Source organism: Pelophylax lessonae, assembly GCF_965119305.1.
Source record: "Pelophylax lessonae genome assembly, chromosome: 4".
NCBI lineage: Eukaryota > Metazoa > Chordata > Amphibia > Anura > Ranidae > Pelophylax > Pelophylax lessonae.
The window spans coordinates 279,611,052-279,629,660 of record NC_138771.1 but is presented as its reverse complement, the minus strand read 5'-3'; the positions used below and the strand labels follow the sequence as shown (position 1 = coordinate 279,629,660).

Below are 18,609 nucleotides of genomic sequence, written 5' to 3'. Positions count from 1 at the left end.
TCGTGACTTTGGATGTAGAGGCATTATACTCTAGCATCCCTCACGAGCAGGGCGTCGGGATGATACGCACCTTCTTATATGAACAAAACCACCGTACTTGGCCTTTCTGTGAGTTTTTGTTAGAACTACTTCTGTTCATTTTGCAACATAATTGGTTTACATTCAACGGGTCCCACTACCTCCAGGTGCAAGGCGTGGCCATGGGCACATGCTGTGCCCCGGCCTACGCGAACTTGTACCTGGGGGGGGTGGGAGCGACAAATTATATCAGGCGAAACATTGTCAAATTTTTTCATGTATGTGGCGGAAAATGTGTTTGGGGTCTGGATGGGTTCAAAACAACTACTGGAAGAATTTATTTTGGCCCTAAACACAAATGATTTCAATCTAAAACTGACATGTACTATAGATAATTCGAGAGTTAATTTCCTTGACCTGACGGTGGTCAAACACGATAACGGACAGCTTGCTACTAACCTATATCGAAAAGAAACATCTGGAAATGTAATATTGCACGCATCTAGTGCCCATCCAGCGGCACTAATACGTAGCATCCCATATGCCCAGTACATACGCCTTCGGCGAAACTGTACAACTGATAGTGATTTTAAAATTCAGGCCAATCTCCTACGTGAACGTTTAACAGCTCGGGGTTACAGCAAACGTCTCTTATGAACAGCCTATAATAGGGCTTTTTCACAGAATCGAAACAGCCTTATCTTTAGAACAAAATCACGCAATACACAACCAACGGTTAAGCTTATAACCAAGTACTCTAATCATGAGAATGTCCTTAGAGGCATCCTCGAACGACACTGGCACTTGCTACGTGACGACCCTATTACGAGAAAATATGTAGGCAAACACCCACAGATCGTATTTAGACGAACCAGATCTCTGCGAGATCAATTGACAGCGAGCCATTACCAACCCATTAAAAACCACAAAACAATCTCTAGAGGAACATATAAATGCAGCAGCTGTGCCCTTTGTCCTTGGGTAGAGGAGGGGTCTCAATTTACTTTACCAAATGGTGAAACCTTTTCCCCTAGGTTCCATGCCGACTGCAATACCCGCGGACTAGTATATCTCATGCATTGTGCCTGCGGTATGTTTTACGTTGGTAAAACAATGAGAGAGCTACGCCAGAGAATTAACGATCATGTATACGTATCAGAGGGGGGAAAGATGATCACACCCGTGAGTAGACATCTAAACCTATACCACAGGTTCAATCCAAAGAAAGCAAGATTTTACGTTCTTGATGTCATCCCCCAAGACCCACGGGGAGGCAACTGGGATAAAAGAATTCTCCAGAAGGAAACTATCTGGATTGAACGCCTAAATGCTACTAGCAGACCAGGCCTGAATGAAACTCAGTCCTATAGATCATTCTTATAAGTTTAGAGCCGTTTTACCCCATTAAATAACATATATTACAATATGGGGTCTCTTCTTCCTTTCTTATGAATAATGGAACCTGTAGGGGTGGGGCACTCGGTTGGTGTGATCATCTTTCCCTCCCCTTTCCTGATGCCTACAACAGGGTTTTTATTCCCTATTAAATTAGAAGTCACAATTTCTGAAAAATAGCGTCCTATATAAAAGTCCTGAAAGAATTTAGCTGCCATGGGAACAAAATTTGTGGAAATATAATTCATAGGTGAGATTCCCTGATTTAGGAATAAATGTAGCGAGTGTTTCTTATTTTGGGCGTCTATTAGCCCTATCCTTCCTATAGGATAATCACCATTACCTCGGGCGATAATATATCCTTTGTTTTTTTTAAGGTATTCTCTAAATATTTTTGTAGATATAATTTTCTTTTCTCTTTGTGATATTATCTTAATAGTAGATGATTGCCGTACAATATGAGTAAATGGAAACATAAACTCTTTTACTAGCATATGTAATCTCATATTGTATTTGTTTTCTATCTTTGCAGATGAGATATTTCCATGTAATTGTCGTTTGACGCCTTTGGGGGCGCTGTGGGGCATGGAGGAAGTCAGCCGATCAGGTGAGGTATGTGCGGCCAGGTAGGCCACAGTATAGTCTCGCCCTGTGCTGGCGGAGCTTCCTGTGGCACTAGAGCGGACTTTGGGAGCAGTTGCGGCTCTGGGGGTCTAATCTACCCCCGTTGACGCTGGTGATTGGTTGGAGCGGAGTTATCTCCGCCCCTGCTACATCGTCACGTCCAGGGGGAGTGGCCGGGGCGGCGACGTCATCTAACGAACCGCCCGGGATCCACGCCATATAGGGGCGCCGCACAAGTGTCCTGGTATGGCGGCGGTTCCCCATCCGGGGAGGACTCTTGTGGCGTTCAATACAGCTCAACATGGGGTAAGCCTGACTTTGATTCTCTGAAATACTGGGCAATTGATACAAACTCGATACTTACAGCGTTACTCCCATCTTCTCTTGTTTGCTAGCATCCATTACTTGTAGTTTGGGTCCAAAACTTTATACCATATGTGCTTTACCTTCTAAAGACCGGTGAGCATTTAAATTATCAGTGTGTCATATACAGTTACTCTGCATTCCTTTAATACTACTATCTGGCTGGCCTTTGGGCTTAAACTGGGTCAAAACTGACTTTATGCATAGACACTTGCCAGAGGGGGTAATTAAAATGGTCCTTATTAGGCTATAGTGTTGCAGTCTGTGGACAAATTATATATTAAATTGAAGATATTTACAGAAATCTATGATGTGGTCGATAAATGACCATTTATATCTCCCCACAGAACCGTATACATACAAACACGTGGTAACTCTCTAATATCTACGCATTTATCGATGTGTTTGAGAGTGCTGTATCACAAAAACACCTTGTTCCCCCCGCGGCGAATGTCTATGCATACCTACCTCCCCTTGGGATGCCGTTTTTTCTTTTATTTCATTTTATTTTATTCTTTTTTCTTGTTTCTTCCCTTTTTTAATCTACTATATATGGATTTTTTCATCCATTATATAGGGGCTGGCACTCTAGAAACCTTTTCTTAAAAATATGAACACCGGGTGTCTTCATATTTAAACTATAATATGTGGATGACAAGCAAGATATAACATGTATCTTTTATATTTTGCCCAGATATAACACATGGGGTGATTACCCTCACACCTATGTGAATATTCGTTCTCCAGTATATGAGCTGTTGATCACTTAATAGTCCTCCTCGTTAACTATCAGAGAAGTTTGAAATATACAATGTACAGGTATGCATATGGTTTTTTATAAAATTTATTCATATGTATAGACCATTAGTTATCCAAAATGTACGGTGTGGGTCCCCACATGCACTCACAAATGGCTGCTCCTCTGTGCCCCCGGCAGCCTCCTCCTGGCTCTAGAAGAAATTTAAATATTTAGATGTGTTTCTACATTGATGTTAATTACCCTGTGCAACTCACTAATGCAATGTATACTGATAGAAAGTAACTACAATTGTAAGAATGTACATAAAAATTACATATTGTTTGTTTGAATATATTTACATCTTCACACAGATAAGTCAAATAGTATGCTCCAGACGAAGCTTTTCACAGCAAAGCGAAACATGATGAGCAAAAACGTAAAGTAATGTATGATGTAAACCTACTACATTTCTCAGCTGACCCTGTTGACCGGCACCTTGACTATTCGGGTATCCGTTGGCAGGAATCTCCTGATTTGAAGTATACTATGTCTGATCTATACTAATTGTAAATCTTTCTGTACATATATATTACTATGCAAAGTTGAGGCATAACACCTACATTCTATGATGTAGACCAATGTATAGGTCTCGTTTTCAATGTAGAAAACTTATCTGCCTGCAACAGTGTATGTTTTTAAATAATTTGTTTAATAAAAAGTGAATTTTTTATAAGTTCTGTGCCCGAAATCCTTGTCTCCTAACCCTTCCATTCTAATGATATAATTAAGGATAGGGGCACCACCAGGTGCTATATATAATGGCCCAGATAGCTGCTGTCTGGAGGCTCATTATTTTCAACATAAATTTTTTGTAATAAAGTAACTTCTGAACCCGGTTCATAAGGGGAATTATTCCTCATAGGTACTTACCACCTAGTGTTCAACAATTTTCCCTTCTCCAATGGGTGCAAAGTAGGCCTGCTGTCCTGGGAGGTTCGTAGAAATAACGTTACCGATAAATCTAATGTAGGTTTTCTTCTATCACCTTCCAGGACAACCAACCTGAGAGGATAAACAAGTAACCGCAGGCCTACCTTAAGGTAGGACCTTCTTGCCGAATGTAAGGTTCAGCAGTAAGTTTTACCTCCATTCCATAATGCCTGGTGAAGGTATTTTAGCTAGATCATGTGGTTGATCTGCAGGTCTGCTCCACCGATGTCCCTGCCTTCTCCGTTTTAGATGCAGGCTCTAGGTGGAGTGGGCTCTTAAAGATGGAATCAGAAATCGTGTTACTCTTGTAGTTTAGCAATGCTGACTCTCAACCATCAAGCCAATGCGACCTATCATGCCTGTATCTGCTTCTCAGGACTGCTAACAGGACTAATCAGAGACTTGTTCTGTAAGACAAGGACACTACTTTGGCCAACAAATAAGGTTGGTTTTAAACATTACTCTGTGTGTTCAGGAGAATGATTTTACAAAAGGCTTCTGATAGACAACCCTTGCAGGTCCCCTTTTATTCATTTTTTATTTTTTATTATGACGTCAGTGAAGGCTAAGGGAAATCCCACTTAAACGGATCTTCGGTGCATCTGAGCGCCACAAAACAAAAACACTATCTAATTCATTTTTAACATTTAAAGCAAACTCCCCCATCCATCCATGTCTCCATGCTTTATACTTTGGTGAGAAGTCCCTTTGAAAAACATCCAATAGCATTTCTGACCGTGGTCATCTTGAATAAGGGCAAATGATTCATGTAGCATTTACTTTCTGCCCTTAGCTCAAGTATGCATACATGAGAGTGTGCTGAGCTGTGAAAACCCCCTTCTGCCCTCCTGAAGACTCCTGGGATGTATGACATAATTGGCGTAGGCATGAAAACAGGAAGTAACTGAAGAAATGTAAAAAAAAAAAAAAAAGTTTAAAACAAGTAAATATGACATATTTTTCTATCTATTTACTAATGCTAGCAGTATAAGGAATAAAGCTAATCAATTGTGATTGGGAGAGTGAAGTTCTACTTTAAGGATAATGGATTAACAGAAGCTTAATCCCTGGGTTTAGAAGGCACACCCAACCTATGCTTTCCTTAAATCTGAATGCTGGCATGTCAGCTGTGAAAGTGTTCTATATACCCAAGCTCCCCATACACCTGCAGATGAATGCTTACTTCAGAGGATTAAGTCCATAGCAGGAGCAGAACAGTCGCATTGCTACATCCAGCTCTCCTAGGAGGGGGATATGAAGGCTATGTACCAAGCCATAAACCTGCCAAGTTGGGTATACGGGTTAGGCTATAAGTTCTTATACTTCATTTCCCAGCCATAATAATTTTCCCTCCTCTGAACAGAACTCCCAAGTTATTACTAAAAAGGGTGATTTTATAACCTTTTTTCCAGTGCCCTATAACGGGTTTCAAGCACAGGGAATGATTCTGGCTTTCCTGAATGTAAGGGGCTGAATTTTCTGACATCTGAAGTCTCTGCAGCCAGAACAATGTTGTTTATTTCTGAAGTGCAGCTAGATAAACCGACATATCAAACCTGAACTTCAATGTTGTGCAGAAAGCGAAGCCATATAACCACTATGTAACACAAAGGACACCAAGACTCTTTACTGTGGTGTTTTTCTGATGTACAGCAAAATAAGCTAATAAATATAAGACAGAAAGACACAACAACCTTCGATGTTGTGTATTTCTGACGAGCAACCAATACAGCTATTTAACCAATATGAAAACAGAAAAGACACCAACAAACTTCCATGTTGTGCATTTCTAATAAATTATATGAAACACAAAACAACCTTTACTATTATGTAGTTCTGAAGTGCAACCAGTAAGGAAATAGAACCAAAATAGAAAAAGGACACAAGCAACCTTCAGTGTTGTAATTTTCTGAAGTGCAGCTAGGTGAGGCAATATGAAACAGAATACACCAATAACCTTTAATGTTATGTATTTCTGCTGTGTAGAAAAACCATAAACCAAACAGACAGACAACCTTTACTGCTGTGTTTTCCTGGCTTGCAGCAAAGTAAGGTAATACCTATAGGTCAGAAAAGACACAAACAACCATCAATGTTGTGTAATTCTGATGTGCAGCAATGAAACAAAATATGACCAGAGCTGCCACAACCTCAATGGTAAACATTTCTGCTGTGCAGCAAAACAAACCAAAAAAGACAAACAACCTCCACTGTTGTGTTCTTCTGGTGTGCAGCAAAAATGAGGCTATAATTACAGGACACAAATAACCTTCACTGCTGTGTATTTCTGTAGTGCAACAAAGTAAAACAATAAGAAACAGAAGAGACAAAACACCCTACACTGTTGTGTTTTTCTGATATACAGCAAAATACAGTAAATACGTTTCATGGACCTCCGTCCATTCGTCAGGAGCTTGAAAACGGCCCATGAAACGCGTAGAGCCTACAATAACTCAGATGTTTTATCTAATTTTGATATATTTAGAAACTGTGAGTTTACAGAGACATGATGTCATATTGAATTCGCTATACCTCTTGGAGATCCATGTTTGATCCCTGTTGTACTGTATTTACCCATATTCAATATGTATTACAATTTCTTGTTATGTCATCTCTCTGTATGTATCCATATATCATTGTTTATACATGTATCCATTCAATAAAATGTTATATGTCCAGTTGAACTCATTCAAAGACCCATATTTTTTGTTTGTGTTTTTGCATATATTAGGGATGGAGACAACTAGACTTCGCATGTGGCAGTTCATAGTTTGTTTTGTTCATATTGCATTGGGTGGAAGTCACCCGTATTTTTTTGCACTGCCACATCCTTTTAAATCTTTATTCATTACCCAATATTTCCATTATACATTGTGTACCTTTAATACTATTTTGTGTTCAATCAAATTCTTCCACCATCCAGTGTGCAACGGGAGCCTTTAAGTCGGTATGGGTCTCCTGATCTGGGGCTGCGATGGGAGGCCTGCTTCCTCTCCCGCCTCTGCGGGTGCATCCGGGCTGGGGGCGGGGTGTCATGCCTCCCATTGGCGACATGCCTGGTGTACCTGGTGCGTGGCGCCTATTTGGCGTCATGTTACCAGGGCTACCTCTTACGTCCATCTGCGTCATGGGCGGCTTGCTCCTACCGACTTCCGGTCTGGTAGACCGGATGTTGGGAGGAGCAGCTTCCGTCCATAAATGTTGACGCCAGCATGGCGTTGGCGTGGACTCATTTGCACACATCGGGGTATCCAGCTTCGATCGGACCGGTCTTCACCTTCACTAGACTCTTTTGGACGATCTCTTTACTTATGTTTTGGCAATTCTGGTATTATCACTTTAACCACTTGCCGACCACTCACGTTGAGCGTACTGCGGCAAAGTGGCTCGATCTTGTCCAGCGGCATAGACCTACGTTGCTGGACTCCCCCCCCCCCCTTGTGGGCGGCTCGGAAAGCGGGCGGATCTCCTAAGTGACAGGCAGGGACAGATTACAGGGTTCAGCATAGCTGAACCTGCGATCTGTCCCTGTGTCACTCAGTCACCTCCACCCACACACGTTAGTAAGCACCAGGCATACATTAACCCCTCCCTCTCCAATAAAAATTAACCCCTTCCCTGCCAGTGTCATTTTTACAGTAACAGTGCATATGTATAGCACTGATTATTGTAGTAATGTTACTGGTACCCCCAAAAGTGTCAAAAATGTCAGTCAAGGGTCCGATCTGTCCGCCACAATGTCACAGTCCCGCAAAAAAAAAAATCGCAGATCGCCATTACTCGTTAAAAAAAAAAAAAACAACAATAAAAATGACAAAAATCTTTCCCTTAGTAAACGCAATAACTTTTGCGCAAACCAATCAAAATACGCTTTTTGTGATTTTTTTTACCAAAAATATGTAGCAGAAAACAAATTGGCCTAAAATAATAAAAAAAGATTTTTACATTTTCTTTTGGGGAATTTCATATAAAAAAAAAATGTGAAAAATATTGTTATTTTTTCAAAATTGTCGCTCTTTTTTTGTTTATAGCGCAAAAAGTAAAAATCCCACAGGTGATCAAATACCACCAAAAGAAAGTTCGATTTGTGGGGAAAAAAAGGATGTCAATTTAATTTGGGTACAGCATCGCACGTCCGTGCAATTGTCCGTTAAAGTAACACAGTGCCGAATCGCAAAATATGGCCTGGTCAGGAATGGGGTAAAACCTTCCGGTCATAAAGCAGTTAAAAATAGGCTCATTGAGAATTTTTTTGTCAAAGACATGTAGCTAAATACATTTTGGCCTAAATATATGACAAAAATGTAATATATTGGATATTTTTGAACTGTCAAAGTAGAAAAATATTGTTATTTTTTCAAAATTTTCGCATTTGTTTTTATGAATATCGCAAAAAATAAAAAGCACAGAGGTGATCAAATACCACTAAAAGAAAGCTCTGTTTGTGGGAAAAAAAGGACGTAAATTTAGTTTGGGTACAGCGTTGCATGACCGCGCAATTGTCAGTTAAAGTCGCACAGTGCCGAATCGCAAAAAGTGGCCTGGACGTAAGAGCAAAATCCTTCGGTGGTAAAGTGGTTAATGAGTTTCAATGCTTTTATTCTTATAAGCACTTCTATCGAGCACCTCAATCTATTTTTTTCTCACTTATCCCCACTATGTTCTCATTTTTTCTTCCCCCCCCCCCCCCCTACTCCAGAACTCCACTTTGGCTCTCCTTACAGGTTATGAGGTGCCTTTCTTTTGCCTCATCACTTTCTAGTACACTCTTTTTTCCCCCTACATTTCTCACCTCTATATGGCATGTCCATTTTTATGCATAATCTCTTGGCATCTCCTATTAGGATACTATCTTGGTGATTATATTTTGGCATTCCCTGGGCTTAAATGGTTGTATTATTTATACCTTTCAACCCATGCTAATCTCTAAATTGTTTTTCGTATTATCCTAATGATCCTACATATTTACATCTATACTTTTAGATCCTGTTGGCCCTAGTCTGCCTCCATCATTCCTTTTTGAGCCCCACTCTGCATGTGGTCCCCTCCTCTCCGCTGGCCCTTTCCCCTTTTGATGTCAATGGTGTCCATGCCTCAGCCCCGGGTCGGGCACTCCCCTGATTGGCTTTGCTCTCCTGTTCCAGAACTGGATGTGTTTTGGCATATGACATTACTTAAGGTAATGGAATTCCACACACCTTTTTATCATATTTTTTAGATTCCAATTTTTTGTCCAACAATTATTTCAACACAACTTTTACTTCCAATTTCAGATATTATTTATATCTAAGCTCCTGGCGAATGGACAGAGGTCCATGAAACGCGTAGAGACTACAATAACTTAGATGTTTTATCTAATTTTGATTTATTTAGGGACTGTGAGTTTACAGAGACATGATGTCATATTGAATTCGCTATACCTCTTGGAGATCCATGTTGTACTGTATTTACCCATATTCAATATGTATTACAATTTGTTATGTCATCTCTGTATGTATCCATATATCATTGTTTATACTATACATGTATCCATTCAATAAAATTATATGTCCAGTTGATCTCTTTCAAAGTCCCATATTTTTTGTTTGCGTTTTTGCATCTAACAGGTCTCAACTCTTCACTGGATTCACCCTTAATAATGGACTACAATAGGGCTTATAGTGGTAGGCTGGCCACCTAATGTTGCAATAAGCACAGTATCTACGGACATAGAGAAAGCTGTAGACAGAGGATTAGCTGAAGCTTCTGGGCTATTTGTTTCCAGCCCAAGGGAAAAAGCTATCTCAAAATGCCCAGAAACCACCTGGCTGCTATTAGGAATTCTGCTGCTAAATTCCCAAGGCAAAAGGAGGTACTCACCGATGTTTTCCCACTTAGCCACATGGCTTGCTTTTCCATTCTCAGGGTCCACATGAGGAGGAGGATAGTGGCCAAAATCACTCTCCCCTCCAAGCTGCTGTCCCTCCTGGAGAGCTGCTAAGTTAGGCTGTGTCTCACAATGCACCAGCAGTATACACACCCAGTTATCCTGGGATCCAAACTGTACAAAAAGTCACTAGCAATGCCTTACCATTCTCAAAAAAAAAAAAACAAAAAAAAAAAAAAAACAAAAAAAAAAAAAAAACAATGTTTCGCTGTACAGAGAGAAACACAATAAATACTGGGCCAGTGTCCATCCCTCCCCTAGGTGCCAGTATAACATGAAGGTTAAAGATTTTCTGTGTCCTTTAATGGATGAGAAAGGAGCCCAATTTGTCTCTGTTTTTTACCTATAATTTTTTAGGTTGGTAAAAGGGTTTCCAATACTTTTTGTAGTAAAAGATGAACCAGCAAATAGCTAAAACAAGCATACAGCAGAATGCAATCAGAATTTTCTAACTGCCTACTTGTTCAGAGTCGGAAGGCAGGGGAAACATCAGGGGTCTAATAGAACCCTGGTGATTCATTAAAGACAACCTGTCACTATAAACATGCTATCACATAGAGGACTATTTGTCAATTATGTAAAAGCAATAGAGCAATAAATGAAAAACCTTGCGAAGAAATTAAAAAGGTACATCCAACCACCAAAAAAACGAAACTATTTTTTGAGCCCCCCGTACATACATACAAAAACCGTCAAGCGCACAAAAACGTTAATTGTTCTATACATGTTACATATTGTAGCACACATCAGAGTTGGAGCAATACTTCTAGGGCCACTATTCAGTTACCTCTAAATTAATGATCTGTAAGTGCTTTTAAAGCACGGGTCAATAAAAAATTTGGGTACTGACATTTTTTGTGGTTTTATGGGCACGCAACCTCACCTTTTATATTTTACTAAAAGAAAATTGCATTTGTGTGCAAAAAAATTAACTTAATAGTATTTTTACTGAAAGCTTGCATTTGAGAAACTGTTGTACTAATATTGTGTGACTTAAAAAATTGGAACTACAACCATTTTACTCTTCAGGATATACAGTACCTCACAAATGTGAGTAGACCCCTCACATTTTTGTAAATATTTTATTATATCTTTTCATGTGACAACACTGAAGAAATTACACTTTGCTACAATGTAAAGTAGTGAGTGTACAGCTTGTATAACAGTGTAAATTTGCTGTCCCCTCACAATAACTATACAAACAACCAATAATGTCTAAATTGCTGGCAACAAAAGTGATTACACCCCTAAGTTAAAATGTCCAAATTGGGCCCAGTTAGCCATTTTCCCTCCCTATGTCATGTGACTCGTTAGTGTTACAAGGTCTCAGGTGTGAATGGGGAGCAGGTGTGTTAAATTTGGTGTTATCACTCTCACTCTCTCATACTGGTCACTGGAAGTTCAACATGGCACCTCATGGCAAAAAACTCTCTGAAGATCTGAAAAAAAGAATTGTTGATCTACATAAAGATGGCCTAGGCTTTAAGAAGATTGCCAAGACCCTGAAACTGAGCTGCAGCACGGTGGTTAAGACCATACAGTGGATTAACAGGACAGGTTCCACTCAGAACAGGCCTCGCCATGGTCAACCAAAGAGGTTGAGTGCACGTGCTCTGCGTCATATCCAGAGGTTGTTTTCGGGAAATAGACGTATGAGTGCTGCCAGCATTGCTGCAGAGGTTGAAGGGGTGGGGGCCAGCCTGTCAGTGTTCAGACAATGCGCTTCACACTGCATCAAATTGGTCTGCATGGCTGTCGTCCCAGAAGGAAGCCTCTTCTAAAGATGATGCACAAGAAAGCCTACAAACAGTTTGCTGAAGACAAGCAGATTAAGTGCATGGATTACTGGAACCATGTCCTGTGGTCTGATGAGACCAAGATAAACTTATTTGGTTCAGCTGGTGTCAAGCGTGTGTGGTGGCAGCAAGGTGAGGAGTACAAAGACAAGTGTGTCTTGCCCACGGTCAAGAATGGTGGTGGGAGTGTCATGGTCTGGGGCTGCATGAGTGCTGCCGGCACTGGGGAGCTACAGTTCATTGAAGGAACCATGAATGTCAACATGTACTGTGACATACTGAAGCAGAGCATGATCCCCCTCCCTTCAGGGACTGGGCTGCAGGGCATTATTCCAACATGATAACGACCCCAAACACACCTCCAAGACGCCCACTGCCTTGCTAAAAAAAGCTAATAGTGATGGACTGGCCAAGCATGTCTCCAGACCTAAACCCTATTGAGCATCTTCAAACAGAAGGTGGAGAAGCGCAAGCTCTCTAACATTCACCAGCTTTGTGATGTTGTCATGGAGGAGTAGAAGAGGAATCCACTGGCAACCTGTGAAGCTCTGGTGAACTCCATGCCCAAGAGGGTTAAGGCAGTGCTGGAAAAGAATGGTGGCTACACAAAATATTGACACTTTGGACCCAATTTGGACATTTTAACTTAGGGGTGTACTCACTTATGTTGCCAGCGGTTTAGACATTAATGGTTGTGTGTTGAGTTATTTTGAGGGGACAGCAAATTTACACGGTTATACAAGCTGTACACTCACTACTTTACATTGTAGCAAAGTGTTATTTCTTCAGTATAAAAAAAAAAAAATGATTTGTTGCTCATAGGGTTTATTGATTTTATTGTCATTTCTTCAGTGTTGTCACATGAAAAGATATAATAAAATATTTACAAAAATGTGAGGGGTGTACTCACTTTTGTGAGATACTGTATTTTATGTTTCAACCATATTAATTCCCTTCTTATTTTCAATATTATTTGCTTTTCACAACCTCCTTTTTTTAATGTACTGGCCGGTGGATATGTGTTCCGTATGTTCAATGCATGTGATAAAACTGGGAATTTACAGTTGCATCTAATGCTGGAGATCTCAATGAAGCCACTGAGCGGGTGACTCATCCACTGCCTCGGGGCCTGACAAAGCCAATCTTTTTAACTGTACAAATACTGGGGCTTTTTTTTTTTGTAGCCCCGCATATTCATTTCTGTAACTAATTTTCCCTCCCCTTCTTGTTCACTCAAATTTGTCCTATTGATTTTTTTGTCCTACTTCTTTGGCTGATTATTTTCTTTGACACCTCCATTTTTCTTTAGCTTGTTTTTCTTGGTACTTTATGGGCCTGTGTTGACCAGGTTGTTTTTTTTTTTTTCAAATGGGATTTAAAATCCCATACAAGTCTATGAGAATACAAAACCCACTTGAAACAGTTCAAGAAGTCAGAAGGAGGTCCACTGCATGTGTCAGTCAATTATACATGATCACAGAAGCATCTCAAACTGATGCCATGGACACAGACCAAAGCCCTAAGGGCTCGTTTACACGTGTACACTCCAAAGAGCGAGCCACCATTTGATCGCTCTTCAGAGGGCACTTGGCAGGCGGTGGGGAGGTGTTATATCACTTCCTTACTGCCAGTTTTAACCCTCTCCTGCCCGGACTATTGTAATATAATTTCCTCCTAGGATCGCGCCATAGGCCACGTTCTGGTGTGATTTGTTACCTGCTTTGTCCGCTGGATACAGGTGATGACAGATCACTGTACTGGCCCTTTGCCAGTACCATGTGATCGCTGTGGCCAATCACATGACAGCTTTACACAATGAACAGCTTTGATTCATGCCTTTTATTGTGTACTATTGTGATGAGCTCTGTGATTGCTCACAGTGATCACATGATAAAGATAGGGCCAATTACAGCCCATCTGTAGCATGTGATTAGCTTGGGCCAAACACAGCTAATCACAATAGTAAACAATGAATATATGGTTGCCTATAACTGTAAAATTCCCAGTTGTCCTCCACAAAGTAGTACTGTTACTATTGGCTCTTTTCCACTGCAAGTACCGGCTAGTACCGGCTCGGCTCTACTCGGCCCTGCTTGGCCCGTTTTGCTTTTCCACTGCGGTACCGCATGGTATAGTGTCAGAACGGTTCGGTACAGTATAGGTTTGCTTTTCCACTAAAGTAGTACTAAAGTTAAGTGGGTGGGATAACAACGGGGTGGGTGTGATTCTCTGACCAATCAGTGGCTAGTAGTGACTGCATGCAAAGGATTGTGGGATATGGTACCAGTTTGGTACCTGTTGGAACCACAATCGAGTAGGTACTGTTTTTTCAGAGCCGAGCCGTACCGTACCGTACCATTCGGTTCCATGCAGTAGAAAAGCAAACCTATACCGTACCGTACCGAACCGTTCCGACCCTATACCATGCGGTACCGCAGTAGAAAAGCACAAAAGCGTGCCGAGCCGGTACGGTTCTATGCAGTGGAAAAGCGCCAAATGATAACACCGTATTGCTATGGTCACAATATGAAAAAAAAATGTAATAAAAAAGATAATAAATTAAAACAACATGTATTTTTTTTTTTTATATTTTGTCACCAGTCAGTGTCCCTGATCACCGCCACACCAGTTATATGATGGTGCTGTACAACAACGGGTGACAGTATGTAAAATAATTTTAAAAATTGTGAAATTTTTATTTATTTTTTAAAAAATTGAGAAAACAAAAATTACAACTTAAAAAAAAAAAAAACTTACCATGCCTCTTACTAAATGTCTTGGATATTTGTAGTGTCCTTGCATTATAGGGTCTCAAGAAATGACACAGTACATCAGGACTGATCAATTTTCATATATACCATAGTCTCACTCTAACATTCCTACAGACTAAATAATATACCCTGATTTGGGTTAATTTCACCAAAAAATGTAGCAGTATAAATTTTGGCCAAAATTTATAAAGAATAATTCTTAAAAAAAAAAAAAAATAATAAGAAGAAGAAGAAGAAACCCAGTGGTGATTAAATACCTCCAAAAGAATTTGATAAAATTTTCACTTGGGTACAGTGTTGTCTGGTATTGAAGTAGTTAAACAACAAACCTCAAATGCATGCAGTTGTGGGGAGTCCCAATTTAGTTGGAAGGGTTGACAACAGGGATAATTATTGCCATGCAAGCAAAGCACTGACAGTACCATATAATATAAGTGAGGCCTAATGCTGCATATTTTTCTAATGCAATTAATACAGTGTTGCAAATGCAATTTATACTAAATGTTTGTAGCAATATACTATATCAAGAATACTTCACAGAGCTTCAGGTCTGCCCTTCTAAGGAGGACCACATTAGCTGCAACTTTCCATTAGTGGTAGCTGCAGTTATATAGTTAGCCTAGTTTCACATCAACATCAAAAACATGTATGTAAAAGTGGCTTGTTATCAGCACCGCTGCCAAGGTGGATACATCAGGGCTTTGGGTGTAGTGCACAAAAATGTAAATTAAAACCTTACTTATCACCCCTTGCCCTTGATCTCACAGCAAGAGTTGGATCAACCTTCCACAACAATAGCTGGGCATTCCTCTGTGCCCGGGCCGACTTCCCTTCCCTCTAGTCACTCCAACACTTCCTTTTCAGATTGATTTGCCATGCAAACCTGAGACTTCCTACCACTATGGACCCCCCCCACTTCAACAGCAAGATAAGTGCAACAAGCACCCAGCGACTCTTTGTATTTACTGGTAATACCTAGTGTGGTCTTCCCCTAGAGGGAATTCCCACATTGAAACTGTGGATTTTTTTTTTTTCTACATTCGTCCAGTAGCTCTAACTCACCACTACCTGTTTACCCCCCCAGACTGAAATGAAAAGCCCCTCCTCAGAATCAAACTACCAGTGGTTTTCAGATTTACATGTGTTCCCTGAAGGCCTCGGGCCTGTTCTTTTTGTTTAATTACCCCCCACTGGCCATATTCCACTTGTTTTCCTGAGCCATACCTGTCTACCCCTTCTTCCTCCCCCCCCTTTGTTTCTTCCTCCCTTCTTGACTCCCTCTTCATTTCCCAACTCTTCCCCCCCCCCCCTCTCTCTTCTAACTGGTCCCTTCCCTCCACTCCACTCTTCTGTCGTCTGCAGTATCCCCCCCATCCTCGCCTTATCCCCTCTGGTTGTTATTGACCATGTTTGTCTTATCAGTATTGTTTATTTGTTGATATCTTTGCTATTTGAAGGCTGTTGCATAATGTTGTATGGTTTGAAAATTTTCAATAAAATTTGTTTAAAAAAAAAAAAAAACCTTACTTACATATTAGGGGTCCAGAGTCTCACTGTCCTGTCTTTAGCAGCTGATGCCACCAAGTATCCTATTGGAGAAAACTGCACGCTCAGTACTGCCTCCTTGTGTCCAATAAACCTGAAGGCACGTGACTGAGGCTTGAAGTTCCAGATCATGACAAATGTATCAGCTGCAGACGTTGCTACAAAAGTAAAACACAATCAATATCTTAGCCGAGGAAAAAAGAAGAGAAGCTTTTTATTTAATTATTTATACACGAGATGTTAAAACAGTTTAGTTAGGCATTCGGGCTGACTAGCTAGAGAGTGTACTGGGGAATTTCTTATTGCTTTGCGTCTTTTTAAACTTACAGATATAAATGTGGTTATGAGTAAGCGACTAGCAATGTCGTGAAACGCGTCAACCTGACACATCTGCCTGTACACTGTCTGTCCATTTTATTTGAGGAATAAAAGAAAACTTTTTGATTTCAACAAAACAACAACCTGAGTGCAGTCTCACATTTTGAATTTCCTAGGCGTTCGGGCTGACTAGCTAGAGAGTGTACTGGGGAATTTCTTATTGCTTTTTAAACCTACAGATATAATTTTAGGCCAATGGGTGCCCTAAATTCTAAACATTAAAGGTTTATGCTTTTTCAGGAATTGTTCCCAAACTACATTAGGCTTTTTAAGCTAAACAAAGCTAAAAATACATTATGTGAATATGGCTTTATTGTTATTAAATGAACACCTCTTTCAGTCAGTCATTTTAGATACAAAAGGTACTGTATGTGCCAACAAACCCATTATGTGATTATCTAAAATTAGGAAAACTTCTTAAACTAGCATAAATTGTGGCTAAAATAAGGATTTTACATTAAGTAAAAAAAAGATGTACTTGCTTCACAATTCCATTTGGAGTTACTCTTTAATATATGATGATATACTGTATACATAGAGGTATCATGCCAAGATGAACATCAGCAATTTTGTAAATGAATGAATGTAGCTGCCAGCTTTTCTACTCACCTCAAAATGTTACAGAGAAGTATTTCTCAACAAGTTATAGTTCTATATTAATTGTCTGCATTAGAAATATTTTTTTCTATTCAATTTGTCAAACTCTTCAGACATACCTGCACTAAATTGTGCCTTAAAGTGGAAGTCAAAGCACCAGCATAAAGTTCAGCAGAAAAACCCCGATTACATACTGCACAAAAGATTTTGATTGCGTAATCCTTAACCATGCACTCTTAGGGCTTGATCACAATGGTGGCTAATATTGCCACCCTTCTGAAGAGTGATTGCTTCTTAGTGGGCATTTGACTAGCGGTGAAGACTCAAAATGTCGAACCAACGCGCCGCAACCACGTGCATTGCAAACAGTTGTGGCACGGCCCCATTTACTTAAGTGGGCACCTTCACCTGCAGTAACGCCTGCCTAATGTGAAATGCCATTTAATTTTTCATATGTCTGCAGCATATGCCCTGAGCAGCTGCATTTACGCAGGCGGCAATACTGCGGATCAACTGCCTACTTTTAACACTCCCTGGCTGCCCATGTGATCAAAACCCTTGGGGGTATATTTATAAAGCAGTTAATCCAACATTGTCTGCAGGTGAATCTTCCTGGTGCATATATTTTTAATGAGTGTGACTGATTGTGAACATACACTAAAATTCTCTGTGGATTCCATGTGACCATACAACAAAATCACTGTGCAATCCATAGAATTTTTACTAGTAATGGCAGATCGCTGCCATTACTAGTAAAAAAAAAAAATGACAAATCTTTCCCGTTGTTAGTAGACGCGATAACTTTTGTGCAAACCAATCAAAATACGCTTATTGCGATTATGTTTTACCAAAAATATGTAGCAGAAAACAAATTGGACTAAAATGTTAAAAAATGTTGATTTTTAAATTCTTTTGGGGGAATATCATATAGCAGAATGCGAAAAATATTGTTTTTTTTTTCTCAAAATTGTCGCTCTTTTTTTGTTTATAGCGCAAAAAATAAAAATCGCACAGGTGATCAAATACCACCAAAAGAAAGCTCTATTTGAAACGCAGTTCCGAATAGGGCCTGGTCAGGAAGGGGGTAAAATCTTCCGGGGCTGAAGTGGTTAATAGTGGTGTTAGTGAGCGAGGACTGGTTGTACACCCATATTCAGGGTGCAACATGCTACAGATACACCAGCCCCCGCTCCCCCTAGTCTGACAGCTAGCGGGGGATCGTCTCCCTCCCGCTAGCTGTCACAATCTGTGTTCTGTGAATCAGAGTGTCTTTTTTTAACCTTACCATCCATGTAACTATATATATTGAGCTACATGTTGTTCCTAGTACCTTCTTTGATACATAGTTGCCCAAGTTGATTTTTAGTTATTTTATCACATAGCATAGCCCCCTTTAAGGTTCCTTAAGCACATTGGCACTGCAAGATCATCTACAAAAATGTTATTAAGTCAAAAGTCATTTTTTAA

General features: G+C 40.1%; 1 protein-coding gene across 2 annotated transcripts in view; it reads right to left on the bottom strand.

Moving 5' to 3' along the window:
- The window catches only part of POC1B (POC1 centriolar protein B), a 308,058-nt gene that overhangs the window by 281,969 nt on the left and 7,480 nt on the right, over positions 1–18,609 (bottom strand). For both annotated transcript variants that reach the window (XM_082252687.1, XM_082252686.1), the window contains one exon: positions 16,154–16,325. In XM_082252687.1, coding sequence (XP_082108813.1) covers positions 16,154–16,299 — 146 coding nt within the window. In that variant the 5' untranslated portion in view covers positions 16,300–16,325. The remainder of the gene's footprint in view (positions 1–16,153; positions 16,326–18,609) is intronic.